The sequence below is a fragment of the Rhinolophus sinicus genome, linkage group LG07 (genome assembly GCF_036562045.2).
Source record: "Rhinolophus sinicus isolate RSC01 linkage group LG07, ASM3656204v1, whole genome shotgun sequence".
NCBI lineage: Eukaryota > Metazoa > Chordata > Mammalia > Chiroptera > Rhinolophidae > Rhinolophus > Rhinolophus sinicus.
The window spans coordinates 83935889-83951531 of record NC_133757.1 but is presented as its reverse complement, the minus strand read 5'-3'; the positions used below and the strand labels follow the sequence as shown (position 1 = coordinate 83951531).

Here is a 15643-nt window from a genome sequence, read left to right as displayed (position 1 = left end):
TGTGAATTATTTAAAGTATGGCTTTTGTCTCCCCCATTCCATGGCTTGGTAACATGAGGGCTGGGGTCACACAGCCTGGCAGTGGCTGTGCTGAACCTGCAGCCCAGGTGATCAGCCCCAAAGGGTGTGCCCGTGACCACCACGCTGAACTGCCTTGCTCTGCTCTGTTGGCCCAGTCTTACTTGTGAGGCCCTGACGCCTGGAAGCTCCCGTGTCCCCTTCCCCAATATGTATGTGTTACCCTTGTTCTTCTGCTTGGGAAGCAGTGTGGTTCTGGGCTCCCCCTGCTGGCTGGTGCGAGAAGTGCTCCAGCTGCTGTGCTCAGCTTAGAATGGGGTTAGGTCCCGATAAACCTATTATTAGTTGAAAATATTGTAGGTTGGAAATGCATTTAACACCTACCCTACAGAACATCATAGCTTAGTCTAGCCTACTGTAAATGTGCTCAGAACTTACATCAGCCTACGTCATCTAACACAAAGAATACACTGCAGAGTATTGGCTGTTTACCCTCGTGATCATGTGGCTGACGGGGAGCTGCGGCTCACGGCCGCTGCCCAGCGTCACAGGAACGTGTCATACCGCATGTCGACAGCCTGGGAAAAGATCAGAATTCAAAATGGGAAGTACGGTTTCTACTGAATGTGTATGGCTTTCACACCATTGTAAAGTCGTAAATCAAATCATAGGAAATCAGGGACCGTCTGAACGTACAGTGACCCCTTCTTTCCCTCAGATTCTTCTTCTCATCGACATCGAGCAGTCCTACATCAACACAAACCACGAGGACTTCATCGGATTTGCCAAGTACGTGCTTTTCAGAATAGCGGCTGGTGGGTGCCTCCAGTGTCGCTCCCACACAGTCGAGTTCGGACTCCCTCGGTGGGCTGGGGCACGAGGGTCTCTCTATCAGGGGTCCTGGGGTGAGAGTATCTGGAAGCTTGCCTGGGCCAGGAGCGGCCCCGTCCCCACTGTCCCCAGCACACCTCCTATGGGGCACCCTGTGGTTAGGTGAAGGAGGAAAGGGCAGTCCTGGGGTGAGACTCATTAGGAAGGGGCAGGGCTAGCCAGCATCCCGTGCTTCCTCTCCCACGGGACTTCTCAGAACTGTTCGTAGACTGGTGCAGCTTTTCCAGACTCCCCACACTTACTTACTTGTGAGTGTCTCACGGGTTTAGGATTGCCCATGGCATCCATCCGTACAATATAGGTTTTAAACCAGAACCTTCCATGGGACCTGGATAAAGGGCCAGATCAGGGAGCTCTGATTTTAGCTGGATATAGATATAAATGCTGGTGGTCTCAGGCGTCATCCAGTTATTCCATCAGCTCCTGGGCCCTCCTCAGCGAGCTTGGGTGCCATGTGGATTGTTCTGGTAGCTCACAAAGATCTTGCCTGAGCCCAATAAAATAACAGACCGTTGGATAGCCAACTCCCTTGCATGATTTAGCAAATATTGCTGGTGTGCCTTCTCCGTGCCAGGCCCTGTGTGACAGCAGTGAGCAAGCATAGATCCAGATCCCCACCCTTCAAGGAAAGTCCTGTGCTGGGGACACACATGCACATGGGCAGTTAAAATACAGTGTGCTTAGTGACAGGGCGGGACTGTGGAGGGCCCATGGGAGTCCAGAAGGCGGCCTTCTGGCATGGCCTTGAGAGTGCGTGGGGGCTTCTTTGAGGAGGGGCCTGCTAGAACCCAGTCTTGGGCTAGCGGCTGGGGCAAGAGGGTCTTTCTGTCAGGGATCTCTCTGTTGGGCTAAGTAGTTACCTGGGTAGAAAATTCATTAGTGCACTCAACACAGTTGATTGGGCAGCTGTTCTGTGCTGAGCACAGGGTAGGTGAGTGGAATGAATGAATGAATGAATGAATGAGGGCATGATCAGAAGCTTTGGGCCCCAGCTGGGCTGTCCCTGCTGGAGTTGGGCTGAGGGGCCCTAGCCGTGGGCCGCCTCTCCGGTGGGGTTCTCAGAGCCTGGGGAGCAGCCCCTCCTGCTCCTGTCCCCTAGCAGCCAGATGTGTGTGGGCTGAAAACGCCGGTTCCCCCTCTTTGGTTTGCTGCTGTTTTCCTCACCTTGATGTTTCTGCTTCTCACACTTCATCCACAGTTCCTTCTCACAATCTCTCCTGTTTTTCCTTTGACCACTCCACTCTTTCCTCTGGATTCCTGGGCCTTCCCACCTCCCCCAGCTGTTACTATACTGAGCAGCTGGTGACCTGGTGGGTATTGCCTGCTGTGTGCCTTTTCTCTGGTGTGTGAATGGCTGGGGGTGGGGCCCAGGTATAAGCCAGGACCCCAGCTCTGGGTGGGATATCCCAGGGGCCCACTGAACAGCCATAAAGTGCTGTCTCAGAGCCTTTGGCCTAGCACAGTGCACAAGCCAGCTTGGGCCTGCCCTTTCCGAGCCCAGAGGCTCAGGACGCCTTGTCATTGAGCAAATTGTCACAGGAAAATGAGAGTTGGAAAGTAGAGTAAGTGAGGGGTTGTGGGAAAGGGGCACAAAGGACGAGTCCTGGAGAGACCCTCTTGAGGAAGTCATGACAGCCAGATGACAGGCAGGGGACCCCAAGAAAGTGTTATAAGACAGGGAAGGAAAGCTGAGGAGCAGGAGCCTAGCGAGACCTATGCAAGGAGGAGATGAGAGGCCAGGCCCCATCACCAGGAGGCCCCTGCAGACCAAGGGAAAGACTGGACTTAACCCCTGCCCAGGGAAGTGAGGACTCCCTGATTGGGCACAGGCAAGGGACAGGTGCAGCCACGGTGGCTGCCAGGAAAAGGAGGGAGCCAGGAAGCCCTTAGGAAATAGCATATCTGGGACCTCTCTAGCACTGAGCCATCACCATGTGTGGCTTAGCTTGGTCCTGTCTGCTTCAGACATTGATCAAATTTCTTGGTTTGCTCAGATGTTCTGGGCTGCCTTCCCACTGTCCTCTAAACATTAAAAACGGCCCTGAGAAAAAAACCCTATTGAATAAACTCATTGTTGGGAAAATCATTGGGTAAAATTCTGCCTCCATTCTTAATGTTTCAACTTTTATTGAAACAGAAGGCTTTTTCCTTTGCGCGTGCACACACACACAGCTTACCCAACAGCCCGCTTCATCTTTAAGGTAAAACCCCAGAGGCAGTCAGTAAAGGAATGAAATAAGGTGGTTTGCCTTTTCGTATTGTTCTGAAGTCCAACTAAAGCAATACGATAAGAAAATATGACGTCTTAGGAGATGTCAATTGTTTGCAGATGGTGATGTGATTGTCCAAGTAGGAAATATATTAGGACAATAAGGGAGATAAGTAGGTGCCCATGTGCAAGATATGCGGACTTCATCTGCACTCATTTACTCATTTTCTGGCATGAACTAGCTAGGAAACAGGCTAGATGAAAAAAAGATCTGAGACTGTAGACAAATAAGAGACCTTGTAGAAACACACCCTGTTGACCTTGAGTGTCCTCTGGTTTGGGCCAGCAGCCATCCAGGATGAGTGATGTTTTATTGGCGAGCAGCTGTCCCACAGTCTGACATCTCAGGTCAGAACCACTTAGGATTTGGTCTGGGGTCAGGGGCAGGGTTGAGAGTGGGAGGAACCCCAAACGGCCCAGCGCTCAGGTTACTCTGAAGCCACCATGGTTACCTTCCAGCCACCTGTTAATCCAGTTTCTCATGCCCACTCTTTGAGGCTCCAGGACCCAGTGATTTCTGGAAATAGCTGGTACTCAGGAGTGGCTAATGTCAGGGCCTAAAAGCCTCAGTTTAACTCCGTACGTTTTCCCATCCCATGAACCTGAGCTCTTTCCCTTGGGCAGCCCTTTGTGTGCAGGGGGTCTTCTCTCTGACTTGGCCCTTAACTGGTCACTGGCCTCCTCATGTGGGAGTGTAGCCCACGCGGCCATGAGAGCCTCTTGCTCCTTGTCCTCCCGGTGTCTTGCCCACACGAGTCTCTCTGTGCTTTGGTTTCAGCGCCCAGCAGAGGAGCACACAGCTGAACAAGAAGAGAGCCATTCCCAACCAGGTAGCCACCCATCCAGGGCCCGCAGCTCCACCCTTGGGCAGGGGCGGGAGGGCAATAAGGGACTGCTGAGCCTGGTGATGGCACCTGGCCTGTGGCCTGTCCCACCAGATTCTGAGAGCCAAAGAGAGCTCTGGCAGGGTCAAGGGGGCAGATTTTATGCATCTGGAAGGCCCTGTCTGAACATCTAAGGCCATGGTTAGAACTTCACCCTCAGGGCAGCTCAATCACTCATGGTGTGTGTGGCCATGTTGGGTTACCATCTCCGAGGACTTGGAGCCTATGGGAGGCTGCATTGTGACAAGCAGTTCTGAGGAGACTGGAGGTGCTTTGACCCCCACACCTGGAGAAACCCTAAGCCACACACAGGGTTTTCTTCCTTGATGTTGTGCCCAACCAGAGGCCTGTGAAATAGGAACAGCCTTATATTTGCGAGTATTAGGTACTTTATTTTTGAGAAAATCATCATCTTTGTGAAAATTTCTGCCAATATCCCCCACTTCTCCACATCGTTGGGGGAGGTGGGACTCTGCTGTTTATCTTGCACGATTATAGAGCCCTCTGTAAAAGAAGGCTGTAACCACTGCATGATTTTTTTGCGCTTGCTGTAGGTAATACATATGTTGTTGCTTTTTTGTTTCAGGAGATGATAATGAATTAAATATTAACACCATGAATATAATTAATAGCATGTAATTTTTTTTCTTTTGCTGTTTTTTTCCTCTGCTCTTCTCTCCTCCCATTTTTGTGCTTTTCCTGCTTTTTCTCCATTCCTTCATGTCCCTTACGTCTCTTTTCCTCCGCCTGCTCTTCTTTGATTTATCCACAATCCTAACTTTGCATTTTCAAAGGGGGAGATCTTGGTAAGTACCCACTTAGTGTGGTAGCAAACATTAGAGAATCTAGTAGGGTGGACATCCTGCCACCCCTTAACATTCCCTTCCCCCCAAAATAACAAAACAACTAAACATCTAACTTTAAAACCCCCTGCCACAGCTGATGCCCAATGTCATGTTGCCCTGGGCATAAGCTGACTCACACAGACACTAACATGCCCTGGTGAGAGGCCCACCCCTCCAGCCCATTCCTGACACGTTGACCTGGTTTCCTGTAGGTCAGGGATGGCAAATACTTGGGTAACACCACACACTTCCCTCCCCTCACATCCCTGGCCAGGGAAGATTTTATTCAAGCCCTGCTGGAACTTGCCACTGCCGCCACTCCAATTCCAGTGCAGACATCACCATGCAGAAATTTCTCCTCTCCTGTGCTCATGGCAGACATTACTAATTGATCCAGCACTCTTTCCCTTGTGCCTCTCTTCTTTCATGTGCCCATCCATGGCAGACACCACTAATCAATCCTGCCATTCTTTCCTAAACATGCCACCACTCCCCATTCTGTGGCAGATGTGACTAACTGGCAAGAAAAATTTTTTCCCCATGTGATAGTTTTGTATGTGACACAGTCCCATGACAGACATGACTAATTGATCAGGGAACTCTCTTCTGGATGCTGCCACTATCCTGCCTCCATGGCAGATACGAAGATGGATTAAGCTCTTTTGTTCCTCTTGTCCCCGTCCCATACCTTTGCTTATGGCAGACATCACTAGTTGATTCTAGCAACCTTTCCCACTGAGCCTAGAATTCTCAGTATAGGACTCCGGGCAGTTCCTACTCGTTGATTGGTGTGGCCCCCACATTGAGTGGTATTTGCCATCCCTGTTGTAGGTTATACCTCCTCTCCATGTGTGGCCCAGCCCAGTGGGGAGCAGGTACTGCACATATCTGAGAGTTGAGTTCTTTTCAAGGTGCCCACCTCTGGGCAGCTGGCTTCAGCCCCAGCTCTCCACCTCAGAAAGCACGGCCTGGGCCTCCAGCCCTAATACAGGCCTCCTTTTCCAGAATACTCTCCTACCCCCAGCCACTGAGGCAGTGGTCTGGCCCCACTGCTGCCCTGTGGCAGGGATCTTGTGGAGGACCCAGGATCTGTCTAGTAGCTGATCTGATACTGTGCTTGGGCCTCACTTGTGCCCAGAGCCTAGAATTCTCTCAAAAGATGCAGAAAGGGCCAGAGTTTGGCCAAGTGGGGTGTGGGTCAGTGGCAGGATAAATGGATTACCGTTGGCCCATGGTTCCCATTTTCCCATGTGTCACCCCCAACCCCCTTTGAACTTGAATGATTTCCTGCCTCTAAAGAACCCAGGGGCCTGCTTCTCCCTACACCCCCTCACCCGAGAGGCTTAGTCATTCTTTTCCTAATGGATTCCACACCCCTGGCCACAAAGTGTGGCTGGTCCCTGAGTCTCCCAGCTCTGGTTGCCATCCTTGTCCAGGCGACAGGGGCTGGGACCCTTACCCAGTAGGAGGCTGGTACACCCTGCTGGTGGTCCCTAGCTGTGTTGCTTCTTGCCTGCTGCCCATGCTTCCTGTCCCTGTGGCCCTTGCACCCTCCCCGGCATGCCTGTTGCTATACACCCTAGAGTGTGGGAGCCCCACCTGCTTCTTCTGTCTCCCCTGCCTACCCCACTCCCATCCCCCACCTCGTTCTAAGCCCAGTCCCCTTGGGCACAAATCTGGCTTTTGGATGAGGAGAACCAACTACTCCTTTTCCTCTAGATTCAGCACCTGTGTCCACCACCCACAGCTTGCACCATCCCAGGGTGGAATTTAGTCTCTGACCCCAGTTGGGCCCCCATGAAGGTATCTCTTTGGGTGGCTTGAGGGAGAAGAGACCTGAGGGTTTCTCCAGGCTTGACAAGCAACCTCCTTCCTTGAGGCTCAGATGTACCATTCCTGGCGTGGCCTCCACCCCGTGGCCACATGCCCTATAGCACAGCCAAGGCCCTGCCTGCCAGCTGTGGCAACTATTAACCAATAGTGGATGCAGGCAAGCCAGGCCACCAAGGGGTGGTCAGGGCACATTTGCCCTCGGGAACCAGGTTGGACCCGGGAATGTGGAGGCCTCGCCATGGGAGGGCTCTGGGGAGCACTGGAAAACCTGTTTCTCCACCCCGCCTCTTTCCCTCCCCTGGCTATCAATCAGTGACTGAACTGAAGGTTAGAAGCACCCACTCTGTGGGCCTGGACTAAGTCAGGGAAGACCCTCCACCTGCTGCTGGGGGAGCAAAGGAACAGGCATGACCAGAGCCACACAGCTCTGGGGTTGGCACTGGTGGCCAGATGCAGGGGCTCCTTCCCGGGTCCTACGCAGAATGGCCTTGGGCCTACTTCTGGAGATCAGCCTTACCCCCAGCATAACCAGCTGTCCTGCTTTGCCCAGCAGTGAGGGTGTTCCCAGGATTCGAGACTTCTAGTGCTAAACGGGAGAGTCCTGGGCAAACCGGGGTGAGTTGGTCACCCTGAGTCCCGGGAGGATTCCATGATCTTGCTGGGGCTGATGGCCTCTGCCCCCTCGCCCACCAGGGAGCCCATGGGTGGGTAGGTGCCAGAGGTCACTGCCTGTTTCCTGAAGGCCACAACACTCAAGTGCTATCTCATCATCCCAGATGTGGAGAAGTTTATACTCTTGGCCTTAAGGGCTCCTAGGTGGAGCTCATGCTATCCCCAGCCTGGGCAGGGACTTCTGGGCGCTCTGTGGCCACCTCCACCTTCATGGGCTCTGTGCTGAGAGCCCCACACTCAGCCCCAGGAGAGATGAGGGCCGGGGACTGGGCACCTGTTAAGATTTAACAGGCCTGGGGACAGATCAGAGTAGGCAGGGTGAAGCCCCTCCTGAGACCCACCCACTAGGAAGGTATGTGGGCCCCAGAGGCATCCCTGCAGCCCCATCTAGTGTGCTCCTGCCCCACCCCAATCTGGGGTCACAACACTTTCCCAGCTGTCTAACCACATGCAGCCCACCCTCTGCAGCTTGGCCCAGTCTGTTGCTGCCTTGGCCTGGGGCGACCCTTCCTGTGCCTCCATGTGCTTCCCACTGCCCCGGGGTCCCCAGTCCAGAGTGGTGGAGGGCTCTGGCCCACACATGCCTCCATGGTCCAGGGAACATGGGAGCATGGCCCCCCAGGCTGCTTGCATTTAACTGTCAGGTGAGTTTCCCGCACAGGCCTGGGTTCTGCCTCTCACTCAGGTGACAGTTATGGCCTGATAAGCCCCCTCCATGGGGTCTCCCAGCCCAGAACCCCAACGTGTCAGGCAGAGAAAAGTGGGACGTGGGGCTTGAGGCCAGTATGGAGCATATCCCATGCAGTTCCCCCGGGCTCAAACCTTTGTCCCCAGCCCTCTGGGTATAGGCGTCCCTGCATCGTTATACTCTGAAAAGAGCCTGTGGGGAAAGGAGCCCGGGGATGGGGGAGGGGTTGGTTGTCAGGGCAGGTCCCTGTGCCCACTGAGTACCCACCCCGGCGAGCTGAGCAGATAAGCTGACAGAGCAGGCAGCAGAATTGAAGCTGCGAGTTGAGCATCTGCTGGTTGGCTCCTGAAAAGAGAAAAAGAGCCAAAGAGAGAGAAAAAGAGCTGCTTCATTGCATGGGTGACTGTCTACTCGAGTGCCTCATGCCAGTTTCCAGCGGGAAGTACTTGGGGCAAGGCAGAGTTGGGTTGTCTGTTTTGGGGCTGGAGGTGTCTCTGCCATGGTCCCCTGGCTTCCCGCCTTGCTGGGGACGAGGGCACTGGCTGCTGTGCTGGGGGTGGGCCGGGCTGGGCGATGGGTCCCCCACTGAGCTGCACCCTTCCCCCCAGGTGATCCGCAGGGGCTGGCTGACCATCAACAACATCAGCTTGATGAAGGGTGGCTCCAAGGAGTACTGGTTTGTGCTGACGGCCGAGTCTCTGTCCTGGTACAAGAATGAGGAGGTGAGTAGCCGGCAGTGATGTGGCCATAGGGCGAGAATGGGTGGCCTGGATGGTTGCTTACTTGTTCACACACTCTTTTACTCATTTACTTACTGGCTTGTGCTTTCATTCATTCGTTCATTAAAGAAAGGTTCCCCAAGTGCCACTGTGCCTAGAGCTCACCATTAATGGAGGGTGTGCCAGGCATCGCACATCTCCAGCCCTTCGGAGCCACTGGCAGGCTGGAAATTAACCTCAGCCTCCAAAGTCACAGCAAGGGGGACCCTGACTCTGAGGGGACACAGCCTGATGTCAGGGACTTAGGCTCACAGGCAGGCTGCTGGGGTACTGGGATTCTGTGCTCTATAACCTACATAGACTCAGCCAGGCCCTTAGTCTCTCTGGGCCTCAGTTTCCTCATCTTTGAAGTGGGTAGAGTGGCCCCTGCCAACTGCGAAGTGCTTAGCCATACTGTCTGTCTTTAGAACATTGCACATGTGCTTGTCCTTATCAGAAGGACAGAGGGAGGCTTCACAAAACAGCACCAGGAACAGCACTGCATGCTGCGTTCTGCTCTGGTCTCCATACACCTGTGGGTAGGCGGCTGTGAGTGAGTGCACCCCCGGCCCAGTGAGCAGTTTGTCTGTCCGTGTCCCTCCTCCGCTTCTGCCCTGGCCCATCCTCCCATCCTGAGTGTCCTATTTCTTTACTTAGTTCTCTTAAGGGAACAACATAAGTGTGGCATAGTGGCCGAGGAGTGAAGCCACTCCTTCGGTTCCTGTTGCCACTGTCACGTGCTGAGGGTCACCTGCAAGGGGCATTGTGCTTCTGTCATTTTCCTGCGTCACCCTGTTGGCCAGGGCATTGGTAGACGTCTGTGACAGAAGCCCAAAGTGAAGGCACTTACAAACACAGAAGTCTGTTTCTTGCCGGTGCCCCTGGTGAGCTTGGTGGCCCTGTGCTTCGATGCTGTCCAGAGCCTGGGCTTTGCCTCCCCTCACAGTCCAAGATGGCTGCCCCCATGCCCATCACCACGTGGCCTCTAGCAGCCCCAAAAAGGGAAATAAGAGTGCTCATGCGTTCCTGACCAGAATCTAGACACATGGCCGCTATGTGTCCTGCTCAACTGGGATGGCACTGGCACCAGGTGCCCTTGGAGGAGAAGTCAGTCTTCTCGTTGCCCCTGGAGCCATCCTACCTGGGGTTTAGGAAGACCCCCTGCAGAAGTGGCTCACACCAGATGCCTCACTGACACCATCCAGGATCAGGCAGGCCTGGGTCCAACCATGTATACTTCCACCTAGGCTCCGACAGAAGGCAGGTAGAGATCTGTCAAGGCCCGTCTGTGGCCCTTTCGTTTATGAAGCCCACAGTCTGTTCCAGGCTCACTGGCTGGGGAACCCACCGAGGCTGCATGTAAAGGGCACCGTCCTCCTCCTCCTCCTCCTCAGGAAATCCTCACACTTTGTCAGTGAGGAAACTGAAGCTCCAAGCTGTGACTCTGCCCATTTCACAGAGCAAAACTGGGTTCCTATGATGGATAAGAGCATGAGCTCTCTGACCCATGAGACACCTCAGCCCAGGCCTGGACCACTGCCCCACAGCCTAGGCTGGATGTGGTTCCTCCAAAGGGAGGGTGTAAAGGGTAACATCATCCTACTCCACACAAGGCCAGAAACTCAACCCTAGAACATTCTGGAAGCGTCAGGAACTCTGAGACCCCAAAGGGAGGGACCCTGCCTGGGTAGCTGTTTCTAAACGAGGGTTGGGGGTTGTCCATGACTCCACAACATCGTGGTGTTGGGATGTGGAGGGAGGGCAACCAGGCGTTCCTCAAGGAACTTATGTAGCCAGATTAGCTCCTCAAAATGGCCGGGTGAGGGGTGAGGTGACGCTTTTACATTTTCCCGTCTCTCCGCCCCCGCAGTCTGAAACCCAACCTGCTCTGTGGTTTGTCAGCTGTCAGGCAAGCCCAGGGCTGGTCCCCGCCTTTGGGCTTGGGGGTCCCCAGGGCTTGACACCAGCCTTGAGCAGCTGTAGAATAATTTCTGGGCCCAAACCCCAGCTTAGTTCGCTGCATGGTGCCATTGTGTGTCCAATTTTCAGAGCTTCTTTTCTTGAACTTAAGGAGGGACCCTTTGTTTTCCCCTCATCTGGGGGTTGAAAGCAGGAGCGCCAGACTCTTCCCTTGGGGCCCCAGACCAGAGGCAGGGGCAGTGTTGGGAGGAAAGTGGAGTGCCCGCCGGCAGTAATGAGAACCAGCAGCCCGTGAAAGAGGCCCTATGTGTGCCCCAGACACAAAGCAGGCTCAGATCGGGAGGGGCAGGAGTGAGGTCCTGTACCCCTCCCAAGTTAGTGTCTCAGTTGGGACCCTCAGTCACACATGGCGGCCATCCCTATGGCTTAGAGAAGCATTGGAGAGGGGCAAGGCGTCTATCCACATTGCTTTATTTAAAAAATAAATAAGAGGAGGTGGTTACAGTACAGGGTAGGAATAGGAGGGTGGTTCAGCCAGGGACCCCCAACCTCAGTGTTGGGGCTCCCTGCCTTCCCTGGTGCCTGTTCCCCCCCCCCCCCCAGGCCCTTCTGGAATGCAGAATCTTCTGTCCAAGTCTCCACCCCGGTGGGAAATAGGGTGGTGGGCGATGACACTCACCTCCAGGTCTGCCTCTCTGAGGGGGTGGCAGCAAGTTTGGGGGGCCCAGTCCTGACGTGCTGCTGGCCCGAGCCCAGCCTAACCAATGTGCAGACTACTGTACACATTCAGAGCCCCCTGAACAGGTAGTCTGAACACTGGGTTGGCGGGGCCGGCTGTTCATCCCATGGGCCCCCCAGGCAGCAGAAGGGCCACCATGCCTCAGCACCTCCAAGCAGGCGAGGAAGCCACCGCTCTGCCCGTGACAATCTGCTCTGGCTCTTCTGACGTGGCAAGGCTGGGCCGGCTTGCATCTGGAGAAAGTTGTGGGTTTTCAGGAAATCCTAAGGAGGGGGTGGGGAGAAGGGAGGGTTTGGATCTGAAGCCTCTGTGTGCAGGAGACGGTCTCCTTGGGGGTCAGGGTGGGGGCAGGCGCACACATGCCTCTGTGTGTGCATGCGTGCCTGTGTGTGTGTCGCACACATGCCTCTGTGTGTGTGTGTGTGTGTGTGTGTGTGTGCGCACGCGCGCGCCAGCAACATCAGGGAGGCAGCCGTCGTACTCTGGGTGGAATCACTATAAACAGTACCAGATGTGGCGTCTCGCTTGGGGTCTGAAAGGACTGACTCAGTTCCTTGGCCTGTCTGGCTGACGAGAAGCTTCCTTCCTCATGACACAGCAGGGTGGGGGCAAGGGAGGCCCTTCTAAAACTTCTGGTCAGGCCCCTTCTAAAGCCCCCAAAACTTCCCTGAGAAGTAGGAGGACCCCAGGCTTTGCCTGGGATGACTGGTCCACCATTTCTTTACCACCCTCCCTCCCTTGGACTCCGAGTCCGCAGCCTGAATGTAGGGACTATTATCTCAGGGGCCGCCAGGCCCCTCTTCCTGTCTGACTGTGGCTCAGCCTGAAGAGTGCTCTGCCCTGCTCTGCCCCCTGCCTAAAGCCTGGTAGGCCGATCCTTGAGCCACGAGAGCGAGACAGACAAAAGAAAACCCCTGGTGCCTCGTAAGCACCAGCTTTACGGTGGGCTCATGCTTAGCACTTTCACACATTGTGACATTGTGTGAATCCTCACCTCAAACCAGGAGGGCACGACTCCTGTCTACCTTTGACAGATGCTGAGGCAGAGGGGAAGTGACTTGCCCAAAGACACATGGTCAAGGAGGGACAGAGCTCACTGAGCTTCTAACGCCAAAGGACTGAGCCCACGCACCAAGCCTGCAGCTTGCTCCTGCCTCCCTGCCCATAATCCTGAAACTCAGCCAGCCCCCACCAGCCATGGAGCCCCGGCCCCCTTCCCTCCATCACTCGCTGCTCTTAAATTTGGAAGCAGCAGCCATCTTGGGCTTCTTTCTGGGGTCTTACTGTGAGCCAGGGACAAGAGAGGTGAAAAGAAGTGAACTGCTGGGTGAGGGAGTGGGTCTCCAAAGTTGCCTAGAAGGTAAAAGGCCAGGAGGGTGGTGGAGAAAACCTGGCATTGGGGCACATGTCCCAGTGTGGCCCACTCTGCCTTCTGTGTGTCCCTGGCAGCCAACGTCCTTCTTTGAGCATCATGCTTCCCTGGCAGGGATGGGGAGGTTTCTGTGAGCTGATAGACAAACAGCACTTCTCATTGGTCCTTGAGGGCTGTTGTGGGTCACGTGGCTCTGTGCTCTGGTTTCCTCATGTGAAAACCTAGTTAGTATGTGCATGCGTACCACACCCACAGGTGGCTACTGTGAGGACTAACAATGATGCACCAGCCCCATGCTGGACACACAGTAAGTGCTTGGTGGGTGAGCATTGGACTCCGGAGTATGACTCACCAGGCCCATGCCCTTGGCCAGGGGACCCATCCTCTCAGACCTGCTTCCCCAGAAGCCATTAAGACTGCTGTGCCCCGCCGTTGGTTGGTATTTCCTGAACGGGGCTGCCCTTAGGAAGCGAGTGACACTTCTGTGGTTTCAGGCTTCAGGCATCAGTTTGGTGGGGCCTTGCTTTCTAGCTCTGGGATCATCCGAAATCCCAGCCCTGCCCCTGACACCCTGCTGCCCCTCTGTGTGCTTTAGTCTCCCCTCTGTAAGTGGGAACATAGTGGTAACGCACTCCCAGTCTTGTGGTGAGGCTGTAGCCAAGTTAATGGTTTCATTCCCTCAGCCTGAAGGGGAGAAGTGGATTCTGCATAGAGTCAGAGCTGGCCAGTTTTGAGCAGTCACTGTGTGTAAGCAGTGACTAAAATAGGAGTCCCTGCCCTCGAGGATCTGATGAATTCAGTCCGGGTGACAGATGGCAACCTAGGTTAATGAGCAAGATATATAGTGTGTTGTGTCGTGAGGGGAAGGGCCAAGGGGAGAACTGGGAGTGGGAGGGAGATCCAGGCAGGGGCAGGGCAGGTGTTGCCAGGAGGGTCCCCTCTGCACAAAGACTTGAAGGAGGCAAAGAGGGAGCCACAAAGGCATTGGGAGGGATGAGCATTCAAGGTAGCAGCCCCAGATGTGCAAAGGCCCTGGGGCGGGAGCTCGCCTCAGATGTTCAGGGAACATCAAGGAGGCTGGCATGGCTGGGGCAGGGTTGAGCCAGGGGATGATGGTGGCTGATGAGTTAATCTGAGTAAAGCAGCCAGTATGGGAAGCATCAGGTGTTAGCAGTGGTCCTCATGGTCGAGTCCAGCCCTGCGCATCCTCACATCCTCAGTTAAACAGCCCAGGATGACCTTACCCCTTCCATCCTCAGGAAAAAGAGAAGAAGTACATGCTGCCTCTGGACAACCTCAAAATCCGTGATGTAGAGAAGGGCTTCATGTCCAACAAGCACGTCTTCGCCATCTTCAACACAGAGCAGAGGTGAGGGCCCATGAGGTCCCAGGGGGGAAACCGATGTTTCCCCCAGTCATTCCTTCAGTCATTCACCACCATCCATTGAGCACTTCTGAGGTTTATAGTCCCTGCCCTGGAGTCTTACATTCTAGAAAGGGAGTCAGGTGAGAAACAAAAATGCCATGGGCGGTCAGGGAAGATGGGTGGTCAGGGAAGACCTCTCTGTACAGAGACTGGGATGAAATGATGCAGCCGTGGAGAGTTCTGAGCAGGTGAGAATGGACCTGACTCCGGTGCTCACAGGCGCCCCCGTCTGTACCACCAATTCCAGTCAAGCCTCCTGTTTTGTGTAAGAAAAGCTCTGTCCTGCTTTGTTCTGGACAGGCCTAAAGCTCTGAGACCTACTTTGGCCATCAACTGGTTCCAAAAACCTTTATAGCTCTTTTAGGCTCATCCGCCTCCCCCCTCCCTCCTCTGTCTAAGAAGCCCTCGGGGGCACGTGGGAGACCCTGCCTCTGCAGTGGGACAGGCCTATTGGGAAACTCTTCTGGGCTGTGTGACATCAAGGCAGCTATCCCACCTCCCTGGTCCTGTGCCCCCAGGGCAGGGGGTGAAGATATTATCGAATGTATTATTTAAGAGTTCAGAAAATCCAGAATAATAGTAGCAGAAACAAGATAGCAGTTTTGGGGTTTTATATAAATCAACTTCAGACTTTCCCATCCAGGGCAGCTCCACAGGCATCTGGGCTTAGGCCCTCCTTACGCCTCAGCTTTCCTTCTCTGTTCAAGGTGGCTGCCCAAACTCCAGCCATCCTGATTATTTGCCAGGCAGCACGGAAGAGGAGGAATAGCAACAAAGGCATGCCCCTCCCTTCACAACTCCTTCCAGAAGTCTCTCAGGGCAGCCACTTACTGATCACCAGTTGGCCAGAGCTCTGTCACAGGGCTGTGCCTAACCTCAAACCCAAATCTCACACCAAGGCTTTGGGGCAGCTTGGCCATCTCAGCCATGCCTGCCCTGTGGGACAGGACAGGGTACAGGTGCTGCTACCATCCTGGAGTCTCTGGTGTGTGTGTCTGGTTTAAGTGAATCCCAGTCACTCAGACTCCAGAGCTCACTGCACCCACGGTCAGGGTCAGCACGCGCGTCTCCCCCACAGGAACGTGTACAAGGACCTGCGGCAGATAGAGCTGGCCTGCGACTCACAGGAGGACGTGGACAGCTGGAAGGCCTCCTTCCTCCGAGCTGGCGTCTACCCCGAGAAGGACCAGGTGAGGAGCCGCCCGCTCTGTCTGGCTGGCATACCTTTGGCTAAGCGAACCCCATCTTGTAGAGGATGGGGACTGGGGTCTCATAGGATGGGTTATGTCCAGGCTGTATTTGCCATAACTCTTTGAAGGCACATAGCC

At 54.5% G+C, this 15643-nt stretch overlaps 1 protein-coding gene across 21 annotated transcripts in view; it reads left to right on the top strand.

Moving 5' to 3' along the window:
• The window catches only part of DNM2 (dynamin 2), a 79775-nt gene that overhangs the window by 56792 nt on the left and 7340 nt on the right, over positions 1-15643 (top strand). For 7 of the 21 annotated variants that reach the window (XM_019744863.2, XM_019744859.2, XM_019744856.2 and 4 more), the window contains exons 12-17: positions 737-807; positions 3957-4008; positions 4857-4868; positions 8709-8822; positions 14149-14258; positions 15394-15505. In XM_019744863.2, the coding sequence (XP_019600422.1) occupies positions 737-807; positions 3957-4008; positions 4857-4868; positions 8709-8822; positions 14149-14258; positions 15394-15505 (471 nt within the window). Of the gene's footprint in view, positions 1-736; positions 808-2189; positions 2220-3956; positions 4009-4856; positions 4869-8708; positions 8823-14148; positions 14259-15393; positions 15506-15643 lie in introns of all 21 variants that reach the window. The other 14 variants (XM_019744854.2, XM_019744847.2, XM_019744849.2 and 11 more) reach the window with 3 other exon arrangements.